General features: G+C 33.6%; 1 protein-coding gene across 1 annotated transcript; it reads right to left on the bottom strand.

The window, feature by feature from the left end:
• Window positions 1-5,143: 5,143 nt before the first annotated feature.
• On the bottom strand, window positions 5,144-10,892 carry LOC118738114. Its single transcript, XM_036469034.1, has 2 exons — window positions 10,048-10,892; window positions 5,144-5,466 (listed from the first exon to the last, which is right to left on the bottom strand). Exons 1-2 carry the CDS (start codon window positions 10,571-10,573, stop codon window positions 5,144-5,146), a joined length of 849 nt encoding a protein of 282 aa, XP_036324927.1. The 5' UTR covers window positions 10,574-10,892.
• Window positions 10,893-12,298: the final 1,406 nt, after the last annotated feature.

Consider the following 12,298-nt stretch of genomic DNA (forward strand, 5'->3'; position numbering starts at 1 on the left):
TCTATTTTTTAACACTACGTTTTTGGAGATTTCATCATACAAATACTAAGCTTGAAAAGGATAATCCATAACGATAACCAAATTTCCCATGGCGAAGTAATGTGTCTTTCAATTTGTTTTTGTGTATACCAACTGTATTAATTGATCAAACTATGGCTACATAAGGCGTATAATGTGATTACGCATAATAAAATACATAAGATTTTAAAGTTTAGAAAAATATTTATGCAATATTTATGTATTTTTTCATAATTTTAAACAATGCAATTGGATCTTAGCCAGTGTATCTAACGATACTTACACTTACTTGCCCATCACTCCGTAATTTCAAAATATGGAATTGAATAAATTAGATGATTTCATTCCACTGTACATACTTCATTTCTATTTTGCCAAACGAGTGTCAATAAATTGTGCAACGAAGTGATTTTCTTTCATTAACATTTGACGAATTAACATTGAGTGTTGCTGGCATACACGAAATCCGTTCGGTCACATTCACACTCACTTTTCAACAAGTTTATTGCCTGTGTATGACTGATTTGTTGTTTGTTAGCAAATCACAACAGTTGACTATAGACGACCATTAAGAAGACATAATTTCGTGGTTTTCACATAATAGCTAAAAAGGAGTTTGCGCAAATTCCAGTTTAAGAAAAGTCACTTAGTCGGTTTTTTAAACAAAGTATCTGCATAACTACATATGTACGTATGTACGTATGATATAATGTACTGCATATGAATAATTATCTATTATATAAATATGCATACGTATTTACGTATGTTTAGGTGTTCTTAATTGTTAATTAAAGTATTTGCATTGAGTAATTGGCATGTATTCTTTAAAACTTGTCAGAACTAAAAGCAAAAGCAATTTAGTTATCAGAAAAAAAAGAATTCTATAAAATCTCTTAGAAGTGGTGAACAGTTTTAATACAAAAAAAAAATTAAAGTATAAATCACTAAAAAATAATTGAAATAAAGTTTAACTACTGACAATGCCATAATTGCTTAAATCCAGCATTAACACAAACACAAAAATAGATACATATATACATATGTACACAATTTATAATATATATATGTAGTATTTTTAGTGGTAGTTTTCCTGTTGGTTAAAAAAATATGTATATTTGAAAAATATTCATGTACTAGTACGTTGGCATTGGCGTAATATTTAGGCGAATGTGTTTGTACATATAGAGAAGAGCTATTTACCCCCAAATATACATACATATGGGTATTTCCTGAAAAAAATTCAACTAAAATCAAAAAATAAAAATCCACCTAGACTAAATTCGATGAAGCCATTCTTTCATATATGTACTAAAATATTATAGACTAGCGATTATCCGGCGTGCTTCACTGTGCCTTCAAAAGTATTTTTGTGTTGTTTGTTCCTCCCAAAACTCATATGGCTGCATTCATAAAAAATAAAATAGATTTGAAGAGCTTTATGAAGTGAGATTTTCAAAAAAAGTTCTCGATTTATGAAACCTTTACTTTTTTATGAATAATGGTGCTAGTTAATATATTTTTATTTATATAATTATTTATACTTTTACTTTACACTTTCTTTACAGGTGTTTTCTTTCAGTATCCTTCCGTACCTTGTCTTTAACTGAATGCAATTTTTCAAATAGGTGGCAAACCGGTTAACAAAATTTTTGGCAGTAAACTTTCTTAAACCACTTTAGTTACTCGTATCGTTAATCTCCTTCACTTTAACAATTTAAAAATTAAATAAAATTTTTCAAACAGGTCGCAACCCTCCTCATAAATATTTTTGGCAGTAGAATATCCTAAACCTCTTTGTTTTCATACTTATATTTCAAAATTTTGTTTATTTTATTAATTAAATCTAATTAAAATTTGAAAACAGATGTCAACTTTCCACAAAAATATTTTCGACGTGGCCATATTGCCATATTTACTTTATCTTAACAATTTACTTAAACTGAATTTTTCCTATATTTTAAGATACACTGCAAAGTGAAAACTGCATTCGATGCCAAGCATTAGTTTCCGAGTTATGCGCGTACAAACCAGGGTTCGTATTTGCACACACATGCGCAGCACATCATAACATTTTACGCTCACACACGTGTGCTGTGCATATAAAAAATTAAAAACTTGCTCACATCACATGTGTGTGCTGTTTGGTAAAAAGCACGGGCACATGTGTGTACTTTATTTTTATTAATATATAGCACACGCACATGTGTGTGCTTTGCGTAGAGAAACTTATACACTTCGATTTCTATCTCAAATCTTAAAATAATTTTTTTATATGTTTTCTGTCATATAAAAAACAGACAACACCTCACTTGTTATTGAATTGTCTTTCAAAAAATAACGTTTAATAAACAAATTCTTTTAAAAATATATTATGTGCATGTGCATGGGCTGAAATTTGTACAAAAATCGGCTCACACACATGAGCATGTGCTTAATAACAAACAGCACACACTTTTCTGTGAGCAGAGTTTGTTTTCCACTTATGCACACACATGTGTATGAGCAGTGAGTACAAGTTGAATGTGTTTCTGGCGTGTGTGTGAGCAGAGCATGTGTGTGCAAATACGAACCCTGGTACAAACATACAGATAGATAAAAATTCGACAAATTTTTGGTTCGGTTTCTGTTACTCTACACCTGTTGCTAGAGTGATAGAAATATAGAAAATAGAAAATTGAAGGACAATGGCTGAAATTTCAAAAAATTGTTTTATTTTTTATTAAGACTTTCGACGTTTTTGGAATAATCAACAACAGTTTACACAGGTAGACCATTCCCTTCTAATGCCGCAGTTCACTAGTTAAATCCCCCCAGTCGTCTCGTTGCATATAAGCTGCTATAACTTTTAATAAAAGAGATACTTGGCGACTAACAATTTGCGAGCTCTTCCTCCAAGGGGCGACCACAATTGACAAAAAAAAACAAGTGGACGTGATGTATTCTCCATTGCTTTAATGAGTACGATTTTGACCTTATTCAATTTAATTAAACTGTACTTAAATGTACTGATCTTGATGAATCGAAAAAAATGTGATGTATTTACTGATTTAAAAACAAAATATGGCAACCCTACTTAAAACTATACAAAGCGAAAAAATAGACGTGGATATAAAAACAAAACCTGTCTAATCAAAACGGCAACACTGGCATAACGTTGAACTTGTTTATTACCTTTTTAGGACACCTAAAATATGTGATCTTAAAATTTATTTAACAATTGCAAAAACGATCGATCTTACGAGATGTGTATTTTTAGGAAAAAAAAATTAAAAAGTTTTTTTCACTGATAATGGCCAGTCGCCTATCAATCACAATCATACGTTTGCATTTTAGGTAGTCCAGCGAAATATTTAAAAAATGCGAATTGTAAACGGCTTGTGTGTTTTTATTTGAATGCAAACTATGAAATTTCTATTAAAGCCGTAAATAAAAGTGAAATCTCAAGGTGAACTTAAAATAAAAGTCGCTAGCTAAGAAATCATACTGCAATTTAGGATATTTATGAGAATTCCAGTGATAAGATCGAAGTATCAAACTCACAATATATCGCATTTTTTTCTTTTTCTTCGTAAACTTTATAAAGAGTGAAAGTAAATTTATACAAAATTATTATAAGTTGCTACTTAAAGACCGACTGAATTAAAAATTATTCAATGAAAAGAAGAGAAAATAAATATTCAATCTGTTTTTCGGTGCGCAACGGAAATAGTTGAAAAAAAAGAAACTTTTAAATCAGCAACTTTACCTAACAATAGAGTAAAAATTAGGTAGATAAAATTAAAGACGACGAATACGTGCAAAAAGAAGAAAAAACAACAAATTACACTAAAATGTTTGGACCAAATGTCAACACTAAAATATTAAAAACGAAAAAAATATAAGCGATGAAATACCTAAACATCTTACAAATTAACCTTAAACAAAGTATCAGAAGCGCAGCGTAACAAAAAAATGCTAACAAGAAAACTTTCACCGATTTCTTAAAAAGCGTAAAATGATGCGATGCGACGCCGTGCGTCGATTTGGCGACACCGTGATGAATCCGACAGGGGGGGTGAGAAGCGAAAACGGGTGTGTTATGCTGCAACACAAGAAAAGCAAACAAATAGGTATGTGTACAGATAGATACTTATATGTTTATACTTACTTACATACATACATACATACGTATTAATAATCCATGTTCGAACGCCTTGAAGTTATTCTGGTCAAGCGAGAAAAAATGATCGGCAATGTGTTGGAGCGCAGAAAACAACAAACCATGTGACTGGTGAATAGGATTTAAGGGCAAGTGGGAATCGCCACTTGAGTCAGCAAAAAATAAATTGATTGTACAAAAAAAAAACGAAAGGTTATGCAAACAAAAAAAAACTGGATGTATGCGGAAGGAAACTACAAATGCATTTAACGGCAATAACAATAATTTTGCTTACCTACTTGATTTAGTTTGAAAGATACATACATACTTAGTACAGAGTGGTGCATATAGGGGTTTCGTTTTAAAAATTCAAATACTGCAGAAAAATAAATTTTTTCGGTATATTAGTGATTTATTCGAAAGAGCAAATAGGAACATTTATCGAAGAGGACTTCATTCATTTGGATGCTTCGACTAGCTTCAGAATAGCGCATCTTTTTAACCGAGTTTTTCAGGGCCTTGGTGACAGTCTCTGACTTTATCACACGAATGGCCCAAGTCGTTAATGGGTTGTTCGCATACGGTCGGCCCTTCATGGTACTCCGCAAAAAATGGCGTCAAATCACAGCTCGTGCTGAAACCAAATACGGCCCAAATTCATGTCTTCAATTTCTTGCAAAAAAAAAGTTCGCCATGCCTCTTTAGCACTCAGCGTTAAACGAAATGATGCGCCATGACAAATGCAAATGATTTAACTGGGAACGCCGTTATAAACTTAAGATACGCTTAAAATACTTCACAACTTACGTGTGTCATCTTTTGCCAAGATAAAAGAAATACAAACACAGACAATTGTTCATTTTTGATTGCATTACATTTGTTTTCTACGTTACTAAAATAAATAAATAAATAAGTTATTAAACAAATAGCCTACAAATCGGTGTAAATTATTACATATCTGCTAAAAATCTAAAGAGTTAAATAAATTCAAACTCCCTGCATTTTTAGCTGATCTTTCCGCCATCCACGATACGCTAATCCCAAAGCATCATAATTGCTACTACGGCGTCTCATGTGATGATGTCCCTCTCCACCGCTCAAATATTGTACGCTGTGACTGCTTTCACCTCCGTGCTGCGTTAGCGATTTCAGACCTACCAATGCGGCCATCATGAGCGCTGCCATTGCAACGCCGAGTGCCTTCAATGCCATTGCACCAATTCCACCCAAACCCATTACGGCCATCATTTTACCAAACATCAATGCCATTGCCAAGATGATACCTTGCCCTTTGTCCTTCTTGCGACCCTCTGTGCGGGGAAAAGAGAAGAAAAAAAATAATAATAGAGGAAAATAAATAGTAATTACAGTTGCAATTGATGAAGACTAGTTGGATTTTTAAGCTGTACCCAGAATTGCAGCGGACGACGGTAAAGCGGTCGACGGTTAACCGCTGTCAAAATTAAGACGCGCACATACCGAACAAATTTTTATTTTAATAATTTTCAAATCAAAATTACAACAGACGGAAGCCGTCGTGCGCGGCTATTCTGTTTACTCTGACGGATTTCGCTGCGGCAACTGTACAGCTGTTCCTTTACAGCCGACCGCTTTACCCTCGTCTGCTGTAATTACACAATTTATGTGACAATAATACTAATATCAATGGTATGGCAAAAATAGTGATTTATGTGTCGATAAATACATATGTATGTACTAGGGATTAGAGTCCGACCGATTCCAATTTTTTTTAGGTACCGCTGCCGATGCCCATTAATCGGCTTATGGGGAAAGAATCGGCTAATGCCGAACTCAACTTTAACGCAAATATCTTGGAAAGCAGTTTTAACAGAAGTGCCCTTATTGCCATCTAACTCCTCAATTATTGGAGATAAAACAAAAACAAGGTAATTTTATTGTGTATTTTTTTAATAAAGTACAGAAAATTTTTTAAACCGACTTTTTATAAAAAGCAACCCTCTTTTCCTAATTTTTACATTCGTAAGTTATTTCAAGCTGGGGTCCCAATGACGTATACAAGTACTAGGCGGTTGTGTGAAAATTACGTTAGCATTCATAAGGTGGCCAAACCACAGGAAGGTGTTGCTCCGTCGCATCGCAATGTTTTCTACACAGGGTTAAAATGCCCCCTTTTTGATGAAAATTAGTATTATTTTCATTACCTTCGATTATCCTTAGAAAAATTTGATAATATTTTAGGGGACATTTTGATCATCTATAAGCAATTTTTTAAACAGTAGGTCAAAAAGGCCCGAGTTGATGGGTTAAACTGTTGGAAAGAATTGGACCACCCTTGTTTTCAATCTGGAACCAGCAAAAAATCGTCAGAAATCCGTAATTTAACATAACGGTAGATAAGAATATTACAAAAATTTATTAATAGCGACATAAATTACTTGAAAAACTAGACTTTTTTTTATTTCTTTAAATTTAAATAGTACATACGGAGAACCATGTATGTATATATGTATATACCTCAGAGCTTCTTCTGTTCGCCCATTCATCAACACAAGGCACCCACCATTTTAATTCAAGTAGGAAAAGGACAATATTTAAATTAAAAACTGAAATGAATTAAATATAATGATAATCTGAACTGATAATCTCACGCTGACGAGATGACATGACAAGATTAGGAGCCTGATGACTCTTTAGAATCTTCTAGGGATGTTTCGATTTTTGCGATCCCGGGATTTTCGGGATATCGTTCATACAATACCGGGATCCCGGGTTTTAGATATTCATTATTTTCCAACAACTTAACTCGAAAAAATTGCATCAATATAGTTTGAGAAGCTGTCCAAATGGGTCTGAAATCTACTTCATTATTTAAATATAAATAAATTTATACGCATTTAACAATACTTTAGCGTGCACATATCTGATAAAGGAACTTAAGGCATGTCGAAAAAAGCTCGATGCAAAAAAGTCTTAAGTCAACATATGTATTGTGTGGTCGAAAGAAGATACTAGTGGCAGAAATAAAAGGAAACGCCTTATTTCAATCAGTTTAGTCTATATATTTTTTTCCTTTATTTAATATTTAAATTTTTGTAAAAAAGTCTACCTCATTTTATATATAATTAACTGCATTTAAATGCGCATTTCAAAATTTGTACAAAAATTATAAAAATGCAAAAGAAATTGCCAAAATTTTATACTTTTTACTCAGCACTGTTAGAAAAAATTTTAGGTATGCAGTTTTATAGCCCATTTGGATAGGTCATTTGGAGTTTCTGAAGCCATTCCAGGATGGACCCGAGTTATCCTACTAAAAACTCTTCCACGTCAGAATTCCTGAAAGGGACTGCTGTGAAGCGATAATAACGAAAGGTCGCAAGTATGGCATACCGAGGCATAGTTGCCAACTGGGTGTTTTAAGCACTAGATTTAGTGCTTTTTGAAAATTAGAACGTAATAAAAATTTATTTAGTGCATAGTGCCTTTTTAGTGCTTTTTTTCTGAACTAAAATTACTTCGAGATAGTTAAAACCTGAAATAATTTGAAATATTTAAGGCTGTGGCAGCACTGAATTTACAAGAACCTACAAATTTAAATGGACTAAAATACAACCATGATTGATAACAAGCTGAAGTTGCAAACCCGCCTTGTTAAATTCTATTCGCGTTGAAAATGCTAGTACGCAAGTAAGTTAAGTTTTTAATTTTTTCTTTTCTAATTATTTGTACAAATTTTGTTTTTTTTTTACCACCTGAGTAAAACACATCGTCTCTTGGTGCTGCATCAAAATCTGGCCTCACAATTGCTCTAGCACTAGAATTTTGAGATATCCTAACCTCAAAGTTCCCAAAACACGGTTTTTAGCGATATTTGAGGTTATATAATGAAAACATACAATTCATTTTCGTTTAATGTGATTCGATTTTTCTTTCTCGAGATATACCAATTTTAATGTGCAGTACTTCGGTATTATGTTATGAAAAAAGCATCCCTTGATTAAAAAAAATTTGGTGCTTTTAGTGTGGTAAAACGCTTTTTTTCTAAGTTTTTGGTGCTTTTTGAAAATCAAAAGATGGCAACACTGACCGACGGATCGAAGATGGACGACGGGAGTACTGGGGCAGGCGTACTTGGACGAAGGGTCCAGAAAAGTCTGCGCTGCTGCGATTCTCCTAAAGGATACACTGCAGAGCTATTTAGGGCCTGGGAAGAATTTCAGATTGCTGTCCACTGGCGGAAGTCAAAGGGAATAAGATAATCAAAGAGATTCATAAGCTCCTCCAGGGGAACTCCGAAAGACTTATTGAACTTAGACGGGCAGAGTCTTAGTACGCGCACTGTCATCCTGAGAGGATATTGCAAGTTAAACTACAATTTGAATAAAATGGGGTTTCTCTAGATACGTGCTGCAAGCTTTGTGGGCCGGGTTTAGCACAATAGATCTTACTATGTTGCAGCACGAGTATTCTTGATGTAATAATAAGAATAATAACAATAATAATATGTACACTGCCGGCAAAAATGTACGCAAACATTTTTTTCTAATATTTTTCCGCAAATTTTTTATAAAAATATTTTTCATTCTACAACAAAAAAAAATAAATAAAAATATAATTCCTAAATTTTGTGCAAAACTCAGCAAATTCTAAACTTTTTAATCAGATTTTTTAGAATTTTTTTGAGTAGGCAGTTTTGCAGCCCATTAAATTCTAGTAAAAAAAAATGCAAGATCGGAGTTAGTCAAGAATCGCATTGATTTTTAAGATTTTTTTTTTTGTTGAAGGTGTTTTGCAATTTTTCCATATAAAGTATTGTCGAAAAAATTTTTTGTATGGAAGAGTGAAAAAAAATTGCCAAAAATCATCATCATAAAATTGATTGGGCTACACATCTGCATGCTCAAAATTTTCTAAAAAATTTGATTAAAAAGTTGAAAATTTGCTGAATTTTCATGAGTTTTGCACAGAGATTAGGAATTGTATTTTTATGTTTTTTTTTGTGTAATGAACCATATTTTTATAAAAAAATTGGCGAAAAAATATTAGAAAAAAAAATGTTTCCATAAAATTTGCGAAATTTGCGGTGCCAATACTTTTTGCCGACAGTGTATGTGTTAAGAGACATACATTTGAATAAGCCTGTACAGAAAAATGAGTTGTTTGTTTTTATTGAACTAGCTCGTTTAGTTTTACTGTTATCTACATTTCTAATAAACTTGACATTGAAAAAAATAAAAACTCAAACAAAATTGTAATAAGTTTGTTTTGGTAGGAACTTTTGGTAGGTAAAAAAATATGTCCGTAGCAACGCTGATTGGGGCGCACATCACTGTTGGCAGCTATAACTTTGAAGTAGTGGAAGACTTTGTATACATGCATCCACCATAAACACAACCAATAATCTCAGCCTGGAGATCAAACAAAGAATAATTCTTGTTAACTTTCGTTCGATACGCAATTGAAAATCAGAGCCTTCTCTCGGGGAACAAAAATCATATTCTACAAATCATTATGCCTTTCCGTTTTGTATAACACAGAATATTTCGCTCGAACTCACTCGAATGAAGTTAAGAAATTGTTGGCCTTGTTGGTCATTTTCTAACATACAGTATGGATTTTTATGCTTAGCGTCGGCATTAACTGTAGGGGCTGTCTTCTTAATTTCGGTATTTTCGATGTCGTTTTAAATGTGATATATATATTGCGAAAATTAATTTATGAATGCTACATATACAGCTCTTTCCACTTTAAAGACATTAAAATAATTCCGCGTTGATTGTAAATTTTTTTCGCAACTCAGCCTAATACACAAATTTTTTTAAACGATGCCTTATTTTTAAGCATCTCTTTCGCCAATTTCAAATGCGCACTTTTCTTTTCTCCTTCGACTCCATCCAGTCAATACCCACCTTGCACGCCATCAGCTTGACCGTCGCCGTTCCGTTCTGCTTGGCGCACCAAATAATTTTCACTTTCATCGGCTAGCAAATCGGAAAATTTTATATTCAATTCATGATTGCGCAAATATTCCGATACGCAGCCCAAGAAGGAGTCATCGCTCTCGAGTGCAGACTCGGCAGGCGCAGCTTCACCTACACGCGCACTAGGCACAATCTCCAGACCGCGCATCAGTACTAACGGTTTATCCATACGATTCAAATTGTTAATAGCGTTGCGTATAGCACGCGAGCCACGACAATAGATTGAATCCGAATCCAACGAGTTGGTGAGACAATCAGACGACGCCGTGTTGGCGGCTTGGACGGCAGGACGCGGTGTATGCGCGGCGCGTTCATGTGGCGGAGAACTCAAGTACGGGTCTGTACTGGGCGTAGCAGTATCCGTTTTTGTATTTAATAATGTGGCATTTGAGGCGGGTGTGTCGTATAGTATGCCAAGCAGCAGCGCACAAAAAATACAATGAGACAGCCACATTTCCAAAGGAGCTAAGTTAACAAACCGAAATGTTTTGTTTTTTGTCTCGTCTCGTTGAGATTTTTACGCGACCGAAACCGTTTTTGCCAATAGAACTGCTGCGAACTTGTGATAATTTAATACTAAATCGTTAGCAATGTACTACTCCAGATTTTATACTCATTTGAGCGTTACGATCCTATTCCACCGGAACATAGTAATGGGCTATGAAATGAAAATCTAAAACAAAACGAAAGTCCATATAATTATCTGTTACAATTGTCCATTCCAAATTGTGCCAGAAATGAAAAAGAAAGGCCGCGTCAACCTTTCAATCATACAATCCATTTCACTCACCGACTCATACTGACTTTTTATGAGCACTTGTTTTGACATTCCCTGCACTACTGTATGACGCAGTGCAGTGTAATTTTCCTCTTGAGTGGATCAGAACGATTTTCCATTTTGAACGCTTAATTGGCCAAACCGCATGCGCGTATTCGTACCGTACAGTGATTCAAACAAATTACCACGTGTTTTGGATTTTCTTAAATATTCATCATATTTTTCGAGCTATATTAAAAACTGGACGGCTTTAACCAAAAATTTATAAATCACAGTTTTAAACTTGATACAAAATTTAGGTAAATTCAAAAAATTTCAACTTTTTAATCAAAATCTTTAGAACATACAATTTTAGTCCAATGAAGTGCAAGTTTCAACCGGCTTTCTTGTTTTTTTAGACTGCTTTTGGTTTTTTTTTATATAACGCACGCAATTTACAAAACCTGGTGTTGATTTTTGAAATTTTGGAAAAGTGCAAAAATTCATCACAAACAAAATTCTCAAAAATCAAGGGGATTTTTCAGCCACTTTATTGGACTAAAATTTCATTGGCTACAAAACTGCAGACGCAAAAATGTTCTAAAGATTTAGATTAAAAAGTTGAAATTTAGATGAAATTTTTTTTAATATCCCTAAATTTTGTATAAAATTTGAAACGGTGATTTATATGGTTTTGGTTAAAGCTTAGAGGGTAATTTTATAGAAAAATAACAAAAAAAAAAAATTGCTCGAAAAACATTACAAATGTTAAAAAACAAATCAACACGTGATCATTTGTTGCGAGTCACTGTATGCATGTATCTTATGCCAAGAAAAGAAAAATGTTCATATCAAGGTCTTAAAATACGAGTAGCACAGTAAGCAGTCATTCGAGTCAATGGCAGTGGTTGGCCAACAATAAAGTGTGGAAAATTATAGGCGCTGTAAAACGCTTTTTAAAGAAGGAACAGTTTGCTACGAGTATTTCCACTTGGATTGAGGGTACGTATGTAGTTGTTGGCCTGCGAAGTGGGTTGGCTAATTATCGGTTGTCTAGCAACAAATTACTCGAGTTATGGTTTAAGCATTTTGGCTAACATAATTTCGATTCATTTTTAAATGAAAGCACTCCCCTCTGTTTAAACGAAATAGCTTCACATTCTCCGCAATTTCTCAAACTTAATGGCATTATTAGTGATGCTTGGCTTTGGTCATTATAAAATTAGTTGTACATATTTTAAGTTGAGAACGCTAATTTTGCGTGTAAAAGTTTGAACAAAATTGGAAATTCTTAAAATAGCGCATATGTATGTATGTGTATGTATTGAACTCAAATTGGTATCGCTTATTCTTCGAAATGCATAACAACAAACTTTAGTAGCTGGAGTAAAGCTACACTCTAAAAAGTGTTTGTAAAACTAC

Source organism: Rhagoletis pomonella, unplaced genomic scaffold, assembly GCF_013731165.1.
Source record: "Rhagoletis pomonella isolate Grant_MI unplaced genomic scaffold, Rhpom_1.0 Rhpom_scaffold_00004, whole genome shotgun sequence".
In the NCBI taxonomy this organism is placed as follows: domain Eukaryota; kingdom Metazoa; phylum Arthropoda; class Insecta; order Diptera; family Tephritidae; genus Rhagoletis; species Rhagoletis pomonella.